At 43.4% G+C, this 25,570-nt stretch overlaps 1 protein-coding gene across 5 annotated transcripts in view; it reads left to right on the top strand.

The window, feature by feature from the left end:
- The window catches only part of LOC146796821 (metalloproteinase inhibitor 4-like), a 334,973-nt gene that overhangs the window by 277,847 nt on the left and 31,556 nt on the right, over nt 1-25,570 (top strand). For all 5 annotated transcript variants that reach the window (XM_085629555.1, XM_085629552.1, XM_085629554.1 and 2 more), the window contains 2 exons: nt 357-459; nt 23,189-23,310. In XM_085629555.1, coding sequence (XP_085485681.1) covers nt 357-459; nt 23,189-23,310 — 225 coding nt within the window. The remainder of the gene's footprint in view (nt 1-356; nt 460-23,188; nt 23,311-25,570) is intronic.

The raw sequence follows: 25,570 nt of genomic DNA on the forward strand, positions 1-25,570 counted from the left end.
TGGTCTCTTTGAGAGTGATTGGGGATATTTTGAAATCTTGTTACTACCTAAGGTGGTGGAGTTGTTCACGGATCAGGTTGTATAATGTTCTTTACTATATCTCTGCTACAGCTAGCTTGAGCTCAGATGTATCAGACTGTGTGATATTAAGGGAATTTAACTCTAAACGAAGGCTATAAAATATGCAGTATTTATTACCGATTTACTGTCCCACAGTCTATTCTGACTCCTAAGCAGATTTGCCTGGCACTGTTGGTTGTGTTTATGCTTTACTTTGTAGAGCCAATCAAGGGAGAGATGAAGACACTAAGAAATTTAAGTGGAAATCCTGAATAATTTTTAATGTCCTCTGACAGATATTCAAAGGTGGTGAAGAGATCCGCAACATGCAATTCAAAACAGACAGTCAAATCTGTACCATTCAGATGCCTGCCTTCAATACTGAGTACCTGATCACAGGTAAGCCTGAATAGATTCCAGGCATCAGAGCAGTGTGCAGTCTCACTAAATGGTTCCAATTTGGGGAAAGCTTTTCGCTAACACTTCATGCAGCTGATCTCACAGAAAACATATTTTATCTGGAAACATGTACAGCTGGAAGTTTGATACCATCCCATTTTGCACTAGAAGTATTTCAGTAGGAGACTCAGTTGAAATGATTCTACTGACCAAGACAGAATTGTGAAAGGAAAATACGTTATACCCTTTAATGCTATACTCATTTTATTGGCTAAGCGAGCCATGAAACTGAATTCCTTTTTGTGTTACTGTGCATTGATGAACCTTAATTCTGCATTTCATTGAGTAGGTCAAACTGTATTGGACCAGAAGTTACTCCAATTGGGTGCCCATAGGCTGCCTATTATTCTAATAATTAAAATGTACTCTGATACCTGGCTCCATGTAGTAATCAAGTCCAGACTGGTTGATGTATTTCAGGATGATTTACTGAAGTTGGTTACAGGATATGTAGATCAGATAGATAAGTCCACTACAGGTCCTGAACTAGCCCCACCAGGACCAGCCTGCATTCTGCTCAGCCCATTCTCAACAGTGGCTTTTCTTCACAGACTCCCAACACTCCGTAATACATCATCACAGTAACATTTCACTGGCTGAGCATGTTGTGGAAAATGGCATACATAAACATGAACAGTAAACTAGGATTCTACACACCAATAACAAGTGAACCAGTTGGCAGTATAGACGAGTATGGCAGTACAGTGTACTTGCTGCACTACTCTCTAGTCTGTACATAGCAGGTCTAGACCAAGAATTGGCAATGCATTTTCTTAGGATAAAGCCTTTTTTTAAATGTTATTGTTATGCTGAGGTATGTGTGTTGCTATTTAACTCCATGTTATTTAACTCCATTGGGGTTGAAAAGTGTTCCACACGTCTTTAGTGTTCCACAAATGAAGGATGGATCAGGAATAAACAGGAATCTTTTTTTTAAAGAAGAGATCGTATAATATGTTTCATAAGCCTTGTCACCTCATCCAAGTTGCTGAAAATAAATTGATAAATTAATGGATTATAGCTATCGTATCTCTGGCTGCAATAGGCCTTTGTGCAACCTTGGTAGACCCAAACTTTTCTCTGGATCAGAGCAAATTACCAAAGTAGATGTCTAATGGGTCAAGGAAGCATTTCTTGCCAATGTGCATGAAAAAAGGGTTGAACACACGTTGTCTAAAATTTGTGTACTGATTATGCCGTGATAAAATCCTCATATAAAATAGATATGTGTTTGACACTCAATATGCCAGTTTTGCATAGACGACTTCTGTCTTATTTTTGTCTAAATGTGTTCCCTCAGCTCATAGCGGGCTGGCATAAACCATCAAACCATTTGCTAATTTACATCATAAGTACATACGTCCCCTTCTCTTATCAATGAAGTTTATGCAAGTGAGGCCTGCCTCATTGCATCTCCAATTTGTAAATAGTTTTAGGTGATTTTATTGAAAAGTTTGTTTTTATGTACTTTTATGATTTACTTTGTTAAATCAAACAAAGTGCCTTTTGAACTGAATTGAATGAAATACTACATTAAAGGGGGTACAGGCTCAACTGCCCAAGGCATGGAAGCCACAGGTCCAGAACAAAAGTTTTAATAAACAACCCAGGCCCGGATTATATTTCTTCAGCCAACCTCCACACACCTCTCCATTTTACAAATTCCCAAAACAATGACACAAAAAACCTGAAGTAACAAGAATCACATAAAGGACAATAGAGAACTAACTCATTTTAAGATTAACAAAAAAAGTCTCACAATTCTACATGAGTTTTAACTTCGGATGAGCTGAATGTTCATGACCACCAATAGTTACTCATGCATCAACAATATTATTACAACTAATATCAACTTTGTCTATTCAAGATGCATTCCACCACTGATTCCCCAACACTCACACAGCATTGCCCCAGAGGTCCTGATTGATTGATTGATTTATTGGTGGGTTTTCAGAGCATGCAAATATCCTAACACAATGGTGTCCTGGTGCCAGCGACTACAGTGAAGGAGAGGAAGCAGGCTTAACAAGAGAATAGGTGCACTTTAAAAAATTGCATTACATCTGGAAAGTTCTTCTTTGCAAAGCTCAAGAAGTAGAAGGATCCATTATTTGAGTGAAATGTAAAAGGAGGAGCTGCCTCAGATTTTGAAGTGAGGTATACATGGTGTAGAGAGAAGACTTAAAGAAGATGAGCACAAAGAGCTGTGAAAGTCTAATGACTACTTTTGCATGGCGGCAGAGAGGGTCAGAGGAGTAATGGGCACAATGGCAAAGCAAGAGAAATTTAAACAAGGCACACTGAATAGAATGGAGTGGAGTTCAAGTAGAAACTGAGAGATAGAAGCAAGACTTATAGGATTAGATATAAGGCATACCACAGCATTCCATTCTGAACAAATTGGAGCGAGGAAGTGTTTTCTTGAAGCCCACAGTAGAGGAATTACCATAATAAGGCCAAAAGAGGATAATAGCTCGCACTACGGTATCCCAGAGTTCAAAAGGGAGAAGGCAAACAATATGGTTAAGGAGCTGAGTGTAATAGAAACAATCTATGGAGGTCTTCTAAATTAGAAGAGAAAACAGCGAACTTTGTCAAAAGTAAAGTCAAGATTGCGGAGAGAGATGGAAGGAGAGGGAAGATATTGCAAAGTATAAGTCCAGAAAGAAGAGGAGACCTCCCTCTAACAGTACCTTTGTATTATAAGTGTAAGGTGAGGTCAGTTGTTTTTTATCCAAGTGTTGACATCCGAGAGGAATCAACAAAAGAAGGTTCGTCAGCAGATTGTCATCAAGCATAAGAAGAAACTTAGTGTCATCAGCTTAAGACATGAATTTAAGGCCATAGGATTTCATGATTTTTGCCTATGTTCAACTATAGCATCCAGATAGATATTGGAAGATCTGATCAAGTCCCGCCACTTCCCTGGAGGATCATCTGGATTTTTAAGAAAACGATCAAGAGCAATGGACATGCAAATAAGAAGAAAGAAAGAAAAAAAATAAAAAAACATACAATACAAATGGAAAGTGCACAAAAGTGCACCAAAAGCTAAATCATTGCAAAAAATTTGGAGTTTTGACTATGCTTCAATGTACACATAACAGTGCGGGGATTGCCAACTAAGTAAAGAGGAACAACATTAATAGAATCAGCACAGAGCAGGCAGATCACTGAAAGATGTAAGCAGCCAATGATTGTACTGGTGTGGTTTGTACTTCAAATATCCAGCACTCAACACCAAATGTGTGTATTGCTGAAAAGTATACAGGTGGATATAAAACCCTTGAAAACATTGATGAGCACAATTTCACCAGTTATTAGATAGTGAAATAGAGCAGCAGAAATGTCTGTGGGACATCACAAAGTCTCTAGCTGAGTACTTATATTCCTGTGTGAGAGTCAGCTATCTGGAGCAATAGGGAGGGATCAAATCTGAGGAACTGCTGCCACAGATAAAATGGATGCAAGTGAGATCCCTTAAACAGCTCCTTGTCCTACATATCCAAGAAGGTACTGGTGCTGAACGATTTGTACCAACACAGGCTGACTCATCCTGAAAAATAGCCTTGTCTGTTTTTATGACAGTGCAAGGATGCCTCAAGGGTTGTTAAACAGTGCACCAGGCAGAGTCTCTTTGTTGGTGAGACCAAGCAAATTGACAGCACAAGCAATCAGAGCCAATCTTTGAGCATGGAGCCAGCGCTTGAGTGCTCTCCATGGTAATCATAGGTCTTAGAAGGTATAAGTTTAGCAAACCATATACTTAGACACGCATATGGACCCTCAGCAAGCATAATGTACTGCTAGAAACAGGTAACCATAGACATGATGACCAGGAACAACTCTCTCTTAAACAGAAGTCTACTCTTCACTAAAAATATAATGTTCAAGAAATAAAGGTCACAGCAAGAGTAAAGAGGAATCTATGTTCATAAAGAGGTCCAGTAAGATGATACATCTGTGAGGGTCCAGGATCAAACACAACTCTTTCTGTACAATGATAACTAATTCCAGAACAGAAATTTGAATAACCAATCCAGGCCCAGATTATGTCCCCTAAGAAAAACCCCACAACACACTAGGTTCATTAGCTACTGCCAATGCCCTGGCAGTAAATTTGACAAAAACTGAAACAACACAGTTTTGAACCCGAGATTTCAAACGGAGAAGGTCTATTTCTGTTAATCGAATGGTCCATGCTATAGCGACCAATATTTAGGGACTGTTTAGTACAATAATCTTACATGGGTGCTAGAAATATCAAAAGTGACAGTAGCGTAATGGTCAGATTGTTTTAAAACCTATAGAACGCATTCCGACCTGCCTTTTATTAAGACATAATGGGGGCGATCATGCCCACCGGTATTTACTGTGCTTCCTTTTGACTACTCTCACTATGGAAGTTGACAAACTACTTATATGGCTTAATATGGAGATTGGTAAATGAAATTAATAGATTGAAATGGGCCCATCGAAGATGTTTTTTTTTAACTTGGCTTCTCTTCCAGTTGGGTCAGGGCTCTGAAGCAGATGCTCATCTGGCTCTTTAAGTTGCAAAGATCTTTTGCAAATACTCTTCATGTTATACTCCTTGAAGGCGTTGTGGCAAATGCCTTCTCTGGTGACATCTCATTTTTTTTGAGTGGTGTGGTGTGATGGGATTTGGTACATTGCAGGTAAGACAACCGCTATTTTTTGCTGATGATACAAGTTTGAAGATTGTAGCAAAAATACCATAAGTAGTCAGACTATTGCAGAATACAGCACTAAGAGACATTGTGCATTCTTATCTATAAATTAATTACATTTAACTCATTTTTGTGAATAGGAAGAGTGACGGTGGATGAGGATTGTCCATTCCACCAATTACAAACAACATCTCATCCTGCACTGAGGGAATTGAACAATTTGAATAAATGACTATAGGGAGCCACTCGCTATCTGTAATGGAGCACACCCAGGTCAGATGTATCTGTTTTTTTTTTTAGTTTGGTTGGGGAGTGAGTTCCTTTTTGTCCTGGAGTTGAGAAGTATGGTTTCGGGTAGGTAGGTAAAGAAGTCCAATGTTCTGATATGTAAAGCGGGAAAGATAAGTAATCTAACATGTTGTACAATTCTTTTTGTTGGAATGTGCGGGAAATGAACAACATGACAAAGCGCTATAAAGTCCATGCATATCTAAAAATATGGTGGGCCAGTTGTATGCCACAGCATACTCTGCTTTTGCAAGGGGGTTTTGTTATGGGTTCGGCAAGGTGTGCCTTTTCAGAAAACAGGTGATTTAATTGATCCAGAAGGAAAGTATGTTGTGATGTTTTGGCACTTGTCTGGACAAGACTTCTATAGTGGGGGTCAGTGCTCCTAACTCAGATCATGATGGGTTTCTTCAGCAGCTTACGGATGCCAGGAAGCAGGAAGAGCAGGTAGCGGTAGATATAATGAAATTGCATAGTTTTGATTATAGAGATTATATGAAAAGGATGCATGCGGGACGTGACAAGGCGGGTACTTTGCAGGCCTGGCTCACAAACCCTAAGAATAGGGGGCACACAGATATTGGAAATAGATTCTGAGGTGGGTACACATGTCTATACGCAGGAATCCATCAATATGAGATTTAGTAAATTCTATACAGGTTTATATGCTATGCCATTGGAGCTTCCTCCACGATTAATTCATGAGTTTTTAGAGCCAGTAGAATTGCCTAAGATTACAATGGAGGAGAAAAAAGACCTGGGTTTGAAGGTATCAATTCAAGAGGTAAAGGCTGCCATAAAGCATATGGCAAGAGGGATAGTTCCCGGACTGGATGGATTCCTTGTGGAATTTTATTTGACTATATGGAAGAATTGGCATCAAGACTAGTTAATCTTTACTTGGAAGCCTGTAAGGTGAGTGATTGCCCCATACAACTGCAGAAGCAATATTGTGTTTGCCAAAAAGGGCCTCTGAGGATGTTCAGGCTTATCGCCCACTTACTATGCTAAATCTGGATTACAAGATATTGAGTAGAGTATTGACAATGTACCTATCTCCAATAATGTCTATGTTAATACATACATACCAGTCTGGGTTCATTCCGGGAAGGAATAATATTAGGAGGGTATTGACGATCCTGGAAGGAATACGGCTCATAATATTAGGAGGGTATTGGTGATCATAGGATCTGATTTTGCAGAGAAGGAAAAAGGAGTGATTGCTGCAATTGACATTGAAAAGGAATTTGATAGTTTACATTGGGATTACCTTTATGAAGTACTCAGTAAGATTGGATTGGGAGACCAATTTATTGCATGGGTTAGGCTTCTGTAAGCAGCACCTACTGCTTGTAAAATAATGGGCAGGCATGTTTTGGAACAGTATGCAGTGAGAAGAGGGGCTCAACAAAAGTGCCCGCTCTCGCCATTATTATTTGCATTTGCTATAGAGCCACTTGCTAGTTGGGTGAGGACAGGAGGGGTTTACAGGGGTCTGGAGGCGCAGGAGGTGCAACATTTTTCAGCATTATATGCAGAAGCTAGGATTTTATTTCTCAAAGAGGCTAATGTTGATTTGCCGCATACCATGAACCTCTTACATCGGTTTGGGCAAGCCTCAGGGTTCTGCATCAAATGAAATAAATCATATTTGTTCCTATTACAGAAGGATGTGCTGAAGCCTGTGGATCTGAGGGGGCTTAATTGAGAGGGAACGTATCTAAAATATCTGGGGGTAAGATTATACCAAGCTCCCATTAATTTATTGGAAGGTAACATTTGTGTGGCGATTAGAAGGTTACAGAAAAGTGTAGAATTTTGGAGAAAGCTGCCGCTGTCAGTGTCAGGAGGAATCGCTGTAGCAAAAATGGTGGCGTTGCCCCGATTACTTTACATCTTAACAACATTGCCCATGGTAATACAATGTAGAGTGTTTAGGGAAATTCATTCTTTGTTAGTTTCTCTTATATGGGTAACAGGTAGGCAAAGAGTGGCATTGGCCAAGCTGCAACGGCCCACTAGTCAGGGAGGACTAGCCACCCCAGATATGGAAAGCAGCACAGCTGCAATGGTTTACACAATGGATTCATTCACAAAGATTTCTGGGGAGGTGAATTTGGGGAGAAAAACAGATATGGATTTATTGTATAGAATACTCATGGCCTCTTTCAAAGGACCAATGAGTGGAATGCCTGCTAGGTGGAAGGTTGTGCGGCACTGTTGGCATCAAGTGCTTCAACAAACTCATACTCAGACGTCCTATGCTCCAGGCATTCCTTTGAGAAGTTTGGAACAAATCATTCCGGGGGGGGGGGGGGGGCGATTGTGGGGCTTAGCGGAGTGGGCAAACCATGGGGTGCATACGTTAGGAGATGTGTATAGTGACGGGGTGATATTATTATTTGAGGAATTTTCAGCCACTATTGACATCCCAAGAGGCCATTTTTTGTTGCATTGAGTGATGATTGCTAGATTGAGCAATCATTGGGGTATGGGTTTAATAGAGCCGCAAATACATAGTGCTTGTCAAATATTGTGTACCACGAATGGTCATATGAAGGTGGTGACGTGCCTTTATCAGGCATTAAGATGTAATTTGATAATGCCTCTCATTGGTCTAAGAGAAAAGTGGGAGGAGGATTTGGCACATCCAATATCAGAGTTGGAATGGTCTAAAATTCTTGGAAATTAATACACTGTATCTACAAATATGAGATTTAAAATGATAATTGTTTTCTACTTGCACAGAACGTATCTAACTCCGGGAAAAATAGCTCAAATTTAACAGACAAATGTGGTTAACATATCCAGAAATGTGGCACATGGTGTGGTCATGCACATTGTTAGTTGAATATGGAGGGAAGTAATATTCTGTATAAATGAGGCAACAAAGAGATCAATTGAGTGTAATCCTATGGTAGGTGAGCTGGGGGGATTTCCAAGACCTACAAAGGGTAAAAATATGACAGGATTTATTGATTTAGCCTTGGTACTTGCAAGACATGAAGTAACCATGAACTGGAAGGCGCACAGGGCGCCTAGGGTCGCAACATGGAAAGTGGAGTTGGTTCGTTGGCTAGGTTATGAGAGTGCAGTACTTTATAGTGATATGAGGAAAGGAAGAGGATCAATTGAAAGAGTTTGTGCATGGGATCATTTATAAGATTCCCTTAAAGATTTAGGAAAGAATGATGATTCTGGGGAAGAGAATGGGTAAAATGTAATTTGCTAAATAAATATGTGTTGTATACATACTGTATTGGGGACTGGACTTAAGGGAGGGTGGTGGTAAGTTGTTTAATAATGTTATGCATGGATTATTAAAAATGCTAATAAACATTTGTTTAAAAAAAAAAAGAGTGGGACTGCTCATTATCTCTTCCACACTGGTTCCCAGTGTGTCAGTGATTGGTGCATTGGTGTGGTGAGGAGGTCAAGGGCCAATGCATGCCCTGACAGCCTTGCTTCCTTCGTTTAGGCCGACCTATTTCAGTGCCACCAGCCAGGGCCTGCCGTGGCCTGCTGCCTGAGCCGCAGCAGCCGCCTGTCAACCCACTGGGAGAATGAATGGTGGACACTAGAAGGGGTGAGGAAGAGCAGCAGAATGGAAAGAGCCTGCTTACACTTTGGTGCAATAATTTTCAGTTGCCAGATTAGCATGTCGAGACTGCACTAAAAAGGAAAAGAAACAGTGCCAAATAGTCCATGCGAAAAGCACTGCAAGCAAGAGATATTCAGAGTACACTGAAAATCTTGACTAACACCATAAGATATACTACAGAACAAAATGGGCATTTTGGTTTCTTCCCTAATTTGTGCCTGTGGGGAAGGAACCATTATAGAAAGTCCACTCCGAAAGAAGCCACCCCTATCTCTTCTAAAGAAAAAATTGTCACCCGTCGGTTTCTAAGTCACCAATGCACAAGCAAAGTGTACCATGGACAGCAAACATTGACTACAAAGTGTCACATAAGCAGTGAAGGAAGGGCTGGCCTGTGCTCAATTGTCAAACCGCAGAACATATGAGATTTTGTTTTTGTGCTTTCTTTTTGCAAAATAGATCATCGAGTGCAGGTTGAGAACACCCTCAAGGGATTAGAGCATTCTTTCCAATGTGTGGGTTCTTTAAAACATTGTACAGTTTATCTTCACAGGAATAAAACAGGAAAAGCTTTCCTTTGCCCTGCAGCACTGGAGACCTTTGAACAGGAATTAGAAATGTTGAAATCAATGGATGTCCTTGAGAAGGTGATGGGTTCAATCCCATGGGTGCTCCCCATTGTGATAGACCCCACACTGGTGCAATCAGGTACAGAGCACCTTTGCATTTAATTGAGCTTCCAAAATCGAGCCATCAAGCATGAGTGGCACACCATGCCTTCCATGAATTAAATGATAATAGATCTCATCAAAGTTGGGTGATGCTCCAAAATGGCCCTTGTGCCTGTTATCACCAGTAAATATTAGACCCAAGAAGTTGATATGTAACCCGCTTTTTAATGCACTTATGGCTCAGGAGATATAAAAGAGTAAACTGCTGCTGAATCCTTTCCAAATGCCTTGAGGGTTATGCTGTCAGGGCTATATAAAGCGATACCAAAGGGGATGATGGACAGAGCGTTTGAGCAAATCAAACACTCTTTAGCTCACTCCACCACCCCAGTTCAGACATGGCCATATGCAAATCAGTCTGACCCTTTGCCTCATGGGAACAGTCCAGCCCGAACTGCCAAGCCATGTCTTCCCTGGACCGGAACCAAGCCTCCTGGGACCGGTTTCGGGTTCGTAACCCTCATCAGCCAGGCTATCTTGAATCCAGTGGCAAAGTGAGCAAGGGACCCACGTCTGAGCATACCCTGCAACTTAGGGCGAACAAAGCGATACCAAGTGGGATGGGTATGCTCAGACGTGAGTCCAGTGCTCTCCATGCCACTGGAATCAAGCTATCCTAGCTGAAGATGGGTGAAACTCCGAAACCGGTCCTAGGATGCTTGGTTCCAGTCCAGGGAGGACGTGGCTTGGCAGTTCGGGCTGGACTGTTCCCATGAGGCACAGGGTCAAGACTGATTTGCATATGGCTGGGTTCAAACTGGAATGGCATGGTGAGCAACAAAATGATGGATTTAGGCCCAGATTTCTGTACTGGGGTGAATGTATGACATTGCTCTGCATTCTGTCCATCAACAGTTGTTTTTGCATGTGTCACCCCGAGTGGGATGGGTATGCTCAGACATGAGTCCAGTGCTCTCCATGCCACTGGAATCAAGCTATCCTGGCTGAAGAGGGGTGAAACCCCGAAACCGGTCCTAGGATGCTTGGTTCCAGTCCCAGGAGTACCTGGCTTGGCAGTTCGGGCTGGACTGTTCCCATGAGGCACAGGGTCAAGACTGATTTGCATATGGCTGGGTTCAAACTGGAATGGCATGGTGAGCAAAAAAACGATGGATTTAGGCCCAGATATCTGTACTGGGGTGAATGTATGACATTGCTCTGCATTCTGTCAATCAGCTGTTGTTTTTGCATTTGTCAGGGCTATATGGCATGCTCAACATAAGTGATATCATTCTCCTGTACTACAAAAATAGTCAAAGTACATCACCACCATTTGACAACAACCCTGAAGAGACTTTTGGATCACAGTCTTACACTACACCATGAAAAATGCAAATCATTTTTGGGATAAATATTCTTGAAGGAGGGACCCAAGATTCCCCCCCTCCCCCCTCCCCCCCAAAAAAATAGCAGACGATATCTGGAACACTCTGGCTCCTGAGCAAAAGAAGTTAGAATCTTTTAGTGATGCTTGTTTCCGGTTCAGGGAAGACCTGGCTTGGGAGTTCGGGCTGGACTGATCCCCTGAGGCACAGGGTTAAGACTGATTTGCATATGGCTGGGTCTGAACTGAGGTGGCCTAGTGAGCTAAAGAATGATGATGGATTCAACCCAGATATGTGACTGGGGGTGAGTGTCTGAAAAGTTTCAGTGCTCTGTCCATCATCTCCTTGTGTTGGATAATTATTGTGACCACATTATTCTGAACCTGGGGACCCTGAATGAGCCACTCTAACACCTCGAAAATGGCCAGTCTAAGTTGGAGTGGGGATCTACCCATGAGGATGTATTAAAAAAGGTGAAGGAAGTGTTAATGACACCACAGTAACTTATTGTAACCAACAGATTAAGACTGAACAGGTGGGTGATGCTGGTAAGGCTTGGAGCAGATACAGGTACTTGACACAAAGAAACAACATACAGACCTCAGCAGCTTTTGCAAGCTGGTCTCTGACCGAAGCGGAAGCCTGGTACTCTCAGATTGAAACAAAAGCTCTGGCAATTAAGTAGGAGTGCCACCATTTCCATCTATAACTCTACCATAGAAGCTTCAAAGTCTTCACCAGCCACAAATCGTTAGTCAACTTATTTCATAGCATCTCCCAGCACCCACCACCAAGAATGGCAACTCTCCAATTAACATGCAAAGAGAATCTTGATTTCATTAAAGAGAACAGAGGCTAACATTATGCAATAACCTTTTATTGCTGCCTCAACACCCATCCCTTTAAAGAACAACAAATACATCATTAAGCATTAGAATGCCCAGACAATATGTACTTCCATGGCAGGCAGTCATCATCCTCTTTAAGCTGCGATGAGGCAGGATAAAATCTTCATCGTCTGCCAAACATTATTATAAGTTGTCAACAAATATTAACCCACAAGTACTTCAAGATTTAACATTAACCATTATAATCATACTAATACACTTGACTAATATTATTTTTAATTTTAATTTTATTTATTTCATATATTTTTTCTTTTCCTCTCCTCATAGGATGAAGAAGGTGGAATAATGTTCTCTGTTGTCTTTAATGAAATCAAGATTCTCTTTGCATGTTAGTTGGAGAATCACCATTTCATTACAAGACCAGAGGCTACCATTATGCAAGTTTAAAGCCATCCAGCGCCACACAACTCTCATGCTCCATAGGCCCTAAATAACATTTTGAGAAAGAATTTCAAATTAGACCTATCAGCTTCTTTTAAAATTTCTGTTAGCTAACCGCCAGCCCAGGAAACCTTGCTAGCCATTGCACCGCTTGAAGAATGAGCTCCAAATCTAGAAAGATTTATACCTGCTTTACTAGCTTTCAAGACTGCTTTATAAGGTTTGGCATAAGACAGTAATAACTGTTCCTCTCCATCTGCCCTAAACTTCAGCAACATTTATCTCATATGATCTCATTCATTTCACCACGCATAGCTTCTCACACTCATGAAAATAGGGCTAAAAAACTGCCTCAGACATGGTTCTAATCCTTCTCCAAATTTCATAACGCACCCCTTCCTGAGGACAAAATCTTTTCAAAATTTCCAATGCCTTAACATCAGAAATTCTTCTAAAGTAAATTAGGCAAAGTAAAGTTTCTAATTTCAAAGAGAGCTGTCTAAGTGAAATCTAATTATTACCTGGCCATGAAGTAAATAACCTGAAAATTGCTGGCATTCGATTCTAAAAAAAATTGGGGAGCATTTCCGAAGATAGCTTTACCATTTTCAACCACCATTCCAGATCCTCTTGAGCATCCACTGAAAAGAAAATTGTGTCTCCATACCATAAACCTTTCTCAGACTCAAGGTCTTCAGCCTCTGAAAAGCTCTTTAAAATATATGGGCTCTGGGGAAATGGCCTAAATGGAAGAAAAAAGTAGTCCCATGACTCTTTCTAGGTCTGTCAGGGTGATTGTATCCCTTGCCAGGACCTCACTTATCTCTTTCCTTTTCTTTGGCACCATCTTCTGCAGAAGAATCAGTTGGGATAATATAGTATCCAACTGAAACTATAAGAATTGTATGTTCTGTTTAGGAACCATAACAGAATTTTCTACATTTATTATAAATCCCAAACTGTCTAGGAGATCACTTGCCCAAGCTAGATGTTTCAACAATTCTTACCTGTCTAGGGACATTAGCAAAATATCTTCTAAATCAATTATAAGTTTGGCCTCTCTCTCAGGAAGGCCTCTACTGGGAGCATCACCTTGGTGAAACACCACGGAGCCGAGGACAACCCCGAAAGGTACGCAAAGGCACTGGTATAGGGCACCTCTCCACCTGAATTGTAAAAACCTCTGACTCTCCTTTGCCATAGGTATCCTGAAGAATGGGTCCTTTAATGTCACTCAACAGATGAATTTCTCCATTTTAAAATGTCTATAACCAGGAACTTATTTAGCTCCTTTAAATGTATCACAGTACACCAACCTTTGTCCTTCTTCTTTGTGAGAAAAACAGTATTCACAATACCTTCCACCTCCTCCGACTCTACTACTTGAGGCAAAGCCCCATTTTCTAACATCTGGGCCACCTTTGTGTCTATCAGTTCCGTATTTTCTGCATCCAAGGCCAACTCCCTTGGCTGTTTGTGTTGTACAGGTGTTCCCCCAGAAAAGGTGAGTAATCTCAATCTTCCCCCAACTTTTAAATGGGAAGAACCAGCTGTGGCGTGTAAGTTCACCTTGAGGACCTCACCTTGAGGTCTTGATCTTCATCCACTGGATCTTGAATTTCTTCCTCTCTGTAGGGAAGTAGGATCTGTTTCTTATGGTTACCCCAACCTTTTACTTGATGTTACACTGTTTTTGACTAGTCTGACTGGGATCCTGCTAAACAGGACCCCAGTCTATCTGCTTTCTCCCTAAAACTTTATGTCACGTACTTAGGTACACTCCAGATTGGATACTGGGGTACCCTTGTCAGTCCCTAGTATACGGCACACATGTACCCAGGGCATAGGTATCTCAGAGGCCTCCCATGGGCTGAAGCATGTATTATGCCACCCATGAGAGGCTATGCAAAATGGAACTACAGGCCTGCCATTGCATCCATTATAAGATGGTGCTTGCACCACTTACTTTAGATATAGGTTTACTATATATATAGGTCACAACACTTAAAACCTATAAGTCACCCCTATAGCAGGCCTTGACAATCCTCAAGGCAGGGTGCTGGGTTTTACAGGAGAGAGTGCCCCTGCATGAGCAGAGCACCCCTGCAGCCTTCGGAGACCATTCTCCCAGGTTGTCGGTGATGCAGACAGACATATAAGTAGAGGTGCATTGTATCGAAAAACGGCTGCAACAACCATGTCGTGTTTGGTATCAAACACCGTAGAATCATACCTTCTCACCGGAGCAATGATTCCACCATTCAGAAGCAAGCTTCATAGGGTCCCTGGTCTTTCCGGCACCAGCCTTCGCGACCCAGACAGCACAAAATAATTGCTGCCGACCAGAGACACATTTCTGCCCTCCTGCTGCTGAATCAAACTCGAGCAGAGGAAGGCAGCACAATAGGCATCCTGTCACAGGGAGGTATGACCACCTCCCAGACAGGATTTAGGGCCAGATGTAGGTAAAAACTAATTTGTGAGTTCCTAATAGCAATTTTTACCGAATCGCTATTAAGAACTCGCAAACCGCAATGTAGAAAAAAAATCGCTACCAGGCAGACAGCAAATACCAGGATGTAGACTCAGGAGAAGGGAAAGGAGCCCACAGAGAGGAAAGGGAAGCAGAAATTTTGTGAAAAGGAGTTGGAGGTGTTAATTGAAGAGGTTGTGAAGACTCACAATGAACTTTTTGGGAAGAAATCTCTGCATGTTCCAGAATCCCATAAAAGGAAGATCTGGCTTGAAATCCAAGGCAAAATTAATGCCATTGGTGTCACCCAGCGCTCCATCAACGAGCTGAAGAAGTGCTGGTATGTTCTGCGGTCACGTGCGAAGGAGAGGGTGGCTGACAGGCTTAAACAAGCCAAGAAGACAGGTGGCGGCCCATCCACAGTGTCTGCAAGCACCCCCCTGGGTGAATTGGTGGAGTCCACCCTCCAGCTTGAGACCATCAGTGGGATAGGAGATGTGGACAGCTCAGCCAGAGACAACAACAGACAAGGTAAGGTGTATGCACAGCATAGCCTGACCCCCCAATTGCCAATTACCCATGACTAAGTCAGAATTCCACTCCAGTCCATATTTTGTAAACAACCAGCAATGCATCATGGGAGATGTAGTCCTGAAACCCATATAGCATATCAGTGAGTTAAATAAACATGAGTGCAGGGCCCAAACATCAGCCAATAAGCAAGCGGAGGACTGTTATTGTGAATAGAAACACATGTAATTTAATGTAACACAAATGCTGTTAGGCAAGTCAGTAAATGGATATTCTATATCCCCAGGCGAACCTGTATCACATACTGCTGAGAGGGAGACACAAGAGGCACCTGGAGAACACCATGCTCAGGAGGAAGAGACCCTGTCACCCACAGACGTCACACCACCACCACCCGCCAGACCCAGGAGGTACAGAGTGGGTAGCCTGCAAGCGATGGAGGGGTCAGAGGAGGCGAGCACAGGATCCCCACAGACCCTGCATGATGAGCAAGCACAGTCCCCGGAGACACAGTCACCCATGCAGCTTAGCCACACCAGTGGTCCCCGACACAGAGCAAGGGCACACAGTCCAGATGCGGATCTAGTGTCTTCGCAGGTCTGGAGGTCACAATGGTGAAGGTGTAGCGGCTGCAAGGGAAGACAATGCAGTTAATGCAACAACAGATGGTGTCCATAAACAGGAAACTTAAGGACAGCAGGGAGGCCATCAATGGCTTGAACCAAACTGTTGCAGAGGGCATGCGGGATATGGCTGAGGCAGTGAAGCTGTTGTGCACAAAATTGGACAGTGAACGTGGCGCAAGGCGCAGGGATAAACAGTGCCAGGAGGGTTTCACCAAGGCGGTGAACCGCCTAGCCAATGCCACTTCTGTCCTCAGCAGGCGCACAGTGGCCATGCAATTAGAAATGGCCCACTGCAGCCAGGATGTTGCTAGGGGGTTCGTGCAGGTCACCACTGCAGTCAAACTGCTCCAGACAACAAACATTGCTGCCACAGGCTCTGGGGATGGAGGAGACAGTGAGGAGGTCACCAGCTGCAGCAGCATTACTCCACCTTTGCTGAGCCCAGACGGCATAGCGCAAGGCAGGGGCCAGCAGCAGAACAGTCCTCTAGGGAGGGCAGTGTGCAAACAGAGCAGGGCACTTCTGTGCGTGGTCGCAGGAGATGAGTCCATGCTGCCGCAGACATTTGCAGATGGGTGAGGTAACCCATGGGATACACTGATGGTGGAATGCAAGGTGCATGCAGTGTGTTAACGCCACACTGGGCTACTCATGGCACTCAGAGGCCAATATGGTGAGGCAGTGTGCATTACTATTGCCTGATGTAAGGACAATAAAACACCGTTACACAATTGTCATCAATGGCTTGGTCTCATTACTTAGAAATACTTGCGTGTGATCTCACCGCATCTGTGTCTCCCATCTGCCGCTCCTACAACATCTGCTATGCTGTGCAGTGGTTGTGAGCATTCTTCATCCTCTGGGTCTGTGTTGGTGATTTCAACTGGTGTCCCCTTCTTCGTGGCCAGGTTGTGAAGTATGGCACAGGTGGCAATGATTTTGCAGCATATCTCGGGGCGTACTGCCGTGCACCTCCACTCTTGTAGAGGCAGTGGAACCTGCTCTTCAGGAGTCCGAAAGTCCGCTCCACCACATTCCGCGTGGACTCATGGGCAGCATTTTATCTCCTCTCACTTGGGGTAGACGGGTTGAGGAATGGGGTGAGTATGAATGCACGCACCACATATGCGCTATCACCTAAGTGGGAAAGGATGAGACTTTAATCACAGGCACTAACAGATACTACAAAGGTATACATCAGGGTGTGTCACATGCATTTACCTAGCAGGTATCCTTCGCCAAATTCACCCCCAGCCAGACGTGTGTAGATTCCGCTGTGCCTGAAGATGCGTGCTCCCAGGGAATTTCGCAACTATATCAGTTATGATGTGTGACGTATCACAAATGACCTGACTGTTGATCGAATGATATGACTTCCTGTTCCGATATATGTACTCAGTGGCAGAAGGGGGGCAGATTGCGATATGTGTCCCATCGATGCACCCTATGACATGTGGGAACTGGGTCATCTGATAAAAATACATCTTGGTTTTATGCAGTTCCATTTGCGTTGAGGGAAACCAGATATAATGGTGCATTCTCTGAAGCATGGCATCCAGGAAGGTGTTGAAGTGTGGCAGGCAACTTTGTGAGACACCTCCAGCCACAGCTATCACCCCCTTGTAACTACCGGATGCAAGTAGGTGCAGGGAACAAAGGACGTGAACATGTGGTGGAATTACATGCGCCCTGCGTGTCTGCTGCTCCAGGATGGGGTGCAAGTGATGTATGAGGTCTAGGATGGTTGTGGGGTGAAGCCTATACATGTCATTTATTTCCTCTTCTGTGAGTTGGAAAAGGTTGATGCGTACTCTGTATATGCTTTCCTGTCGCCTCCTCATCCTCTGTGCTGCTGCTTGGATCCGCAACCCCCTTGCAATGACATAGAGGGCTGCCATTGTGTTTGAACTGCTGCATTCTGGGGCTGTTTTTATGCAGTGCACCTGGTTACCACCAGCATTGAGTTGGTGGTAATTTGCGACTTGTAAATAGTGATTTTCAGAGAAATCGCTATTTGCGATTCTTCTTACATTGGTCAGCGGTTTTTTTTGCGATTTCGCATGTTGCGAGGCGCTATTTTGGAGTCGGTGGGTCTGATTCACAAAATAAGGAATCGCTAACTAATTTAGCTTTTTTTTAGTGATTCCTTATTTTGCGCTTGCTTTTACATTCCACATGGGTCTTTTGCGATCGCAAATGTTGAAATTATGTGAATTCCTGCGTTTGGGATCGGTATTTCGCTTCCTACATCTGGCCCTATGTGTATTGGAGCTGGGTGGGTGCACTTCCAAAGTGCCTGAAAGTCGGCACGAGGGGCACATTTGCTGTCCCTATGCATAGTCCAGTTCAAACCAGTCCTGGCAGCCGTTGGCTCCTGCTCTGAGGCAAAACTGGACAAAGGACATGGGAGTAACCTCCCCACAGTCCTGACCCTCCCCTGGGAGGGTCCCCTGAATCTGTCTAACCCTGTCCCATGGGTACAAAAGGGCTTACCTGGCTGTAGGACCCTAAATTCGACATGGACAAGATTGTGATCAAGAAACCACTGACCTTCGACCGTCTGGACACTCTGGACTTCTACTGGGCCCGACATCGTCTCCCTCTCCGTCCAAAGCATCTTACACTCTCTGGGGCAGATTTATGAGCCCCTTGCGCCACTTTTGCGTCACTTTTCCCATGTTAAAAGTGACGCAAAAGTGGCGCAAGGGGCTCATAAATCTGCCCCCCTGAGTGTAGAAACCTGAGTTGGAGCAGTAGCCCCTACTGTAATTCTCATAGTTTCTGGATTCTTGGGAGTAGTATTGGGACTTGGGGAATCCATGGTTGAAAGCCAGTCCCCTCCTGTCAGCCCTTCCTAAACACAGCCCCTGAGGCGAATAAGTGTCTTGCAAAAGGCGGTAATAATAAAGACATACTTCCCAAGGGATTTAACAAAGCTCTCCCAAATGGAAGTTCCTTTGGGTCCCCAATGTCCTCTCTGTTGGACAAATCACTAATGTGGGGTACATTCTCATCAGGACTGTTTTTCTCCTCTCAATTATTCAGACCCAGGAGGAAGGGGTCAAAGGACTGGGCCTAAAGGCTTATGGGGTGGGCTTGTTCATCAAGCTTCTGGGGGACAATCATACTGAGCTGAGCCTAGATCGTTACATTGGGTCAGATTGTTGGTGTCTAGAGGAGGAAGGCGCCCCCAAGAGGTTCTAGTAAATTCAATTAAATGATTCTACAAGCTGGCCGGAAACTGAAGTCAGTCTAATTTCAAGGTGCTATGTGCTCGCTCTTACAGGACATTGCCCCTGTCCTACTGGCATGCTGCCTGCAATTTAAGTCAGTGACTGACCAACTACACCGAGACCAGGTCAGGTAATCTAGCTTTCAGAGATGGTTCTTACCGGACTATCACACACGATCGTCTCTTTCGAGATGAAATCCATTAGACAATCATGGACTACTTTAAAATGAACTATCCCCAGGACACTAACATCTCTACACCATGGGACCCCTTCAAAGAGGTTGTTAGGGGGAACTGTATTGTCTTGCTTCACTCAGCAAAGGTCTCAAAATTGGCAGGCACTTGGGGTAGGACTCCAACTGGCTGAGCAAGCTCACAAAGAATCACCCACTCTAGTCTTACAAAGGAAGGTCATGGCCTTACAAGGGAAACATTACACCATCTACACATATAAAGCAGATTTAACCCTATTGCGTCTTGAAAAAAACCCCGTATGAACATGGGAATAAGGTGGGATCATACCTGGCGCGACAGCTGTGAACCAAACAAGAAAAAGAATACAAATGCCAGCTACACGGGGACTCTGGGTAAGTCATCACTATTGAAGAGGGCAAAGCTCGAGATTTTCAAGACTTCATTAAGCCCTCTTCACCTCAGACTCCACAGGTGAAATGGAAATCTTGGATTATCTGAGGGGAGTAGATCTTCCCAAGGTGCTAGCAGCCCAAAATTAGATCTTGGAAGATCCCTTAAGGGACTATGAAGTCCAGTGGGCTATTGAGGCTCCTAAGCTAGATAAATCACCCAGGCCCGATATGTTCACTGCCCAATATTATAAAGCTTTTGGCTCACAGTTGGTACCTCATCTGATGGCTTCATTTAACTATGTATCCACATTTCTCAAGGTGTCTCCGAAAATGGGTGACGCCTTGATCTCTGTTATCTCAAAACCAGGGACGGACTCCCATTTTTGGGCTTCTTATAAATGAATTGCTTTGCTTAATCTGAATGCCAAACTTTATACAAAGATACTAGCCAATCAGCTAGAAGACATCATGTCGGAATTGATCCACCCTGATCCCCCAGGTTTCATCAAGGGAAGACAGACTTATGATAATCTGAGGAGGGTGGTCCACCTGGTTGAAAAAGCTTTGGTTTTGGTGACCTGTTTATAGCTCTGGTGCAGGCCAATTATGCCATTCCACTGTCCCGAGTGTTGGTGAATGGTACTGCCTCTGACTTTCTTTTAGCTTGGAACATTGCACAATACAGGGGTGTCCACTCTCCCTGCTTCTATTTGCCCTTAGTATTGAGCCCCTAGCTTCTAGAGTGCGTGCCGCACCCTTTATCTATGGGCTGTATTTTAGCTCCAAGGATCACAAAATCTCCATGTTTGTAGATGATGTGCTATTGTTCCTCACTTCCCCCAAGCCATCTCTGTCAGCACTGCAAGCAGAACTCCAAGCCTATGAAACAGTAGCGAGATTCCACATTAATCTTCACAGATCCTTTCTCCTCAACCTGACCCTACCTACGAGTGAGATGGGGCGATAGCGACTTCAACTCCCTTCCCTTTCAATGGGTTCAGAAAGAAATAGCTTACTGAGGAATGAAGATTACCGCAAAGGTAGCAGACCTGTATAGAGTGAACTATCCTCCTCTCCAGCACCAGCTGAAGGCCGACCTTAAACGTTGGACTCCACTATATTTAAACTGGCTCGGGTGCATTAATGAAGTAAAGATGTCAGTTTTGCAGGGACTCCCCCAATTAAATCAACTGGAAGTTGTTTTCCTCCCATCGCTCTATGATCACTCTGTTTAAATGGCAAAATGGCAGAGTTAGACTAATTGTACCCAAAGAGTCAAGGGGGCTGGACTTACCTGACTTTTCATTATACTATAAAGCAGCTCAATTGCGAGTGATCTCTGAATGTTTAATGAGGGAATCAGACAAACACTGGCTCCACATGAATAGAACAGTGTTTGGAAGATCCTTCTGGGAGTTACTGTGGAAACCGAAGCACAATTGGCCACTCAACGCTTACCTAAGTACTCTGCCCACAACCTCCCTTAAGTTTTGGGATGGGGTGAATCGAGTCACTGGTTGGGCAATGTTACCTTCTCCCCACACCCCTATCACTTTAACACAGCCTTCACACCAGCTCTATTGCTGAGGCCTTTTTATTTATGATCAGAGGGAGGATACTTTACTACACATGATGAATTTCATGGGTGTGGATAGCCCCACTTTCTAAAATTGTCAACGTGACTTTAATCTACCGGCCTCAGAAAGAGCTATATTACTATATTCAACTGAAATATTGGGTACTCCAACCAGAGAGTAGGCGAACAGCCTTCAGGGAACAATCCTCCATATAGAAATTTGTCACAGCCCTGTATATCCTTCCTCTACTCACTCCTGCTCACACACTCACTCCTCACCATGTTGAATTCTGGGAGCAGACCCCAGGAACAACAATTACTATAGAGCAGTGGCATAAACTTTGGAGGAATGTTCTCAGATTCAATCAGTCATTAGGCTTGAGAGATACTCAATACAAAGTGCTTTATGATTGGTGTTTATATTCGGCAAAACTCAAGAAAATGTACCCAGACAAGTCTGAGCAATGAATGCTGGAGGGGCTAAGGCCTACCTGGAGATTTTAAACATATCTGGTGGGACTGCCCCATGATCCAACCCTACTGGTCTGAGATATTGTCACAAGTGAAAGATGTCTTGGGATACCCTCTCCCGAACACTCAGGAGTTTGTTCTCCTTAGGCTACGGGATTAATCTCTTAAGCATCAAACAGCTGGGAACTGCTCCATTTTATGGCTGGGCTTGGGGGCAGATTATTTGGCTCTATTTGCATCCTGGAAGAAACCAGATGCCCCCTCAATGTTGCAGTTGCATGCCCGCCTCTGGCAGACCCTAACCATGGAGTGGTTGGCTGATGTCCTCCGAGAGACTCTGAAATCTTTGACTATATATGGGAAGCCTTGTTGGGATTTCTATCAAAAGGCCTGCCGCTCCTCTTCTGTTTTACTAGTACTAGGGTGCTCCACCTCTTCCAAGTCTGGGACCCCACAAGATAAGAGGTAACCCTGTGACTCGGTCAGACTCAGCCTGGCCACTCTTCCCAACCCTGCTGATCTGGGCTCCTCATACATCATTAGCTACTTCAGCTATTCCACTCATGCACATTAATTGTTATTTTTGGGGGGCACTTGGGATGAAGGTGGGGTAAACCTGGGCACTTGATTTACTGAGACTTGTTCAGTTGACGGTGTTAATACACTTGTTTGTTTGTTTTTCTCTGAGAGAACCATCTATTAGGAATCTGTGTATGCCACTAGCACTTTTGAATGTCATTGTGGTCCACTGCAATGGTATTGCTGTCAATGTATACTTTGAACATTACTAAACTTAATAAAGAACGTTTGAGAAAAACCAAGAGGACCCTCCCCTCCCTATATTTAATGAAATGACAGAATCCACTGGAGAGGCAAAACTTTGACTCATGTCTGATCAAAGTGGGATGATCAAAAGATGAGTGCACAACTACCAAAGACCACATCAGACAGATCCCATGCCCTTCTACATGCAGAGGTCATATGAGACTCTGTGAGACAGTTAAGGAGGCCTTTAAAATATTATTGTTGTTATTTGAGTGCCTTCACCTTGCTTTCTCTTCGTTTAAAAAAGGTATTTAGCAACTCCAGCTCTTTGAGACCCTCAAATTGATCATGAATCCTTGATTGATTGATTGTTATTATTAAGTTTCATTAGAAGCTACTGTTTCTAAGCGCTGTAAATAACAGACGTTACTATGACCTAATGTAATGGAGACCATTTGTTTTTATTGTGCTACCGACTGACAGGTAACAAGTGGGGTAACCGTGTGGATCTCAACCTTTGCAACTACATCAAGAAATGGAATGAGGTGTCTGAGCAACAGATAAAGGGCATCCGAGGAGCCTACGCACAAGGCTGCAGTTGTTCGGTGAGTGTATTTACAGATTTAAGTCCTAGGAAGATGAGCTCTAAGGGGCTCTAAGGGGCTGGCTGAGAGGGTTCCATCTACAAAGAGTATACTATGAGAGTCGTATTATAAGTGAGCTTGACATCACTGCCATTTGTTTCTAAATATTGGCAACTGCAAGAAGTTGAGGAGTTTAACAAAATATCCAACAAATACATAAAGATTGCCTTTTGCAGGAAAAATAACCCAGAAAACCTAGCCATTGCAGGAAAATTCAGGTGCAGTATAATTATTTGCAGTAACAATCTCAAGAAAACACATTTTGGAATGTAAAGTTCTGATGGGATAAACTTTGGATTTTCGTAGAACTACAAAGTTTATACTCTTCACAAAACTTCTCTGGCAGAATCATGAGTTTAAACACTAGTAATACAATTTCATTTATCACATTGTGCTGTGGTAGGACTTCCACAAATATTTTTCTTTGAACGTTTTACCTGGTGCCGATGACCGATGATTTTTGTAAATGCTATTTTGATTCTGCCACAAGCCTCCCTGGCTCTGTGAACTGACCTGTTAGATACTATAGGCAGCTGGAAATTGTCCGTCCCTGGAATTTGACTTTGGAAGCTGACGGTTCAGCCCATAGTAGCTTCTTGCTCAGATATGAGTTTACTTCAAATAAATGAAAAGACAAGAGGCGTTTAGCAAAAAGGAACAAGTTGGTTTCTTTAAACGCTGTGGCCGGGAAAGCCTCGACAGAGTGCTCAGCTTATAAAATGTTTTCCGCTGTTATATACAGTTCATGAGGTATAATAAAGCAATTTTCTGCAATCCAAAAAGGCATGGAAGTCATAAATCAATATATGCGGGCCTCCGAAGGAAAAATAAGGCTTTCCACCTCGGGATAGCTAGTGTGGGCCAGTGTGTCCAGATGACCATCATGATTGATACATGTGGTATGCATGTCATGTCCTGATTGGTTGAGCATTTCTATCCACAAGTGGTATCAAGCTTTGTGGTATTTTGGGGAGCATGAGCCCTTGGCCAAGCATGTTTTATTGAGGACAATATGCTTGGACCTGTTTGTGGTGCAACTGTCTATCTGTGAGATTGATTAGGGTTTTCCTTGGGCACACGTTTGTCTTTAGGTTAAGAGAGACCCCACCTGTGACCTGCATTCGATAGGTATGGCTGTGGGTCGTAGAACTTGTTTAACCACTTATCTCTGACTTGGGGTTGATGGGGAGGTCACCTTGTGAAAATCCATTGATACCAGTTCATTGGAACTCCTGAAAATAATATGGCAGTCACTCGTATAATTTTTATTGACATCCATAACATTGTGCATACATTGACATAGTTCTTACAGGTATTGACGCAGTTAAGTTTGCTTAAGTCATAGTTTACATTGGCATTGTTATTACTAGCAACAGTATTGTCATTTGAGCTTGGATTATGATATGCATTGATCTTGTCATTGCTGGTGTTAGCAATACTGTGCGGTTAAAGTTTATGTCATGCATTAACATTGCATTAATGGGTACTGGCAAGGTCACGCTGGCAAATGTGATGGCATACGTGGCTATTGCATTTATTGATGTTGCCGTTGTTAGGCCTGCACACATCACAGTAATCATTGACATTGTACTCACACTTTCTAACAATCTCAAATCCGCAGGCTGAAGAGAGCCGGGCAAGATGTTGGTTTTAATATTGGTCCTTTTGAGTCAATGCTAGAGTAGGTCTTGTGTGGAGATTTCTGACAGCCCTTGATATCCGTACAGTCCAACTTGGTTGACATGTTAAAGAGGTAAGGTGTTGTTATTTGCAGATATGTGAATTTGGCTCCATACGTAGCCATTGTATTTTCCTCTGACAGCCTTTTTTAGGCCAGCTTTCCCAGCTAGTGCATTGTGCACTTCTTGTAGGCTTTGGACAGACTTGGCTGTCGTCGATGACCAGGAGGTTGGGCTGACTGGTGTTAGTGAAGGATCTTGCAGTTATGCCTCCTCCTTGACACATCATCACTCCCTGCCATTTTAGGCTGACTTCAATGACCAGGAGGGTAGGTTGGCTGGTGTAGGTGGAGGGTCTTGCAGCAATGCCGCCATCTTGATAGATCATCACTCCATGCCATTCAAGACTAACATCGACGACCAGGAGGAAGGTTTGACTGGAGTCGGTGGAGGGTCTTGCAGTGATGCCTCCATATTGATACATCACCTCTCCCTGCCATTTTAAGCTGACATCAATGTCCAGGAGGGAAGGTTGGCTGGTG

This window comes from Triturus cristatus, chromosome 10, assembly GCF_964204655.1.
Source record: "Triturus cristatus chromosome 10, aTriCri1.1, whole genome shotgun sequence".
NCBI classification, from domain to species: Eukaryota; Metazoa; Chordata; class Amphibia; order Caudata; family Salamandridae; genus Triturus; species Triturus cristatus.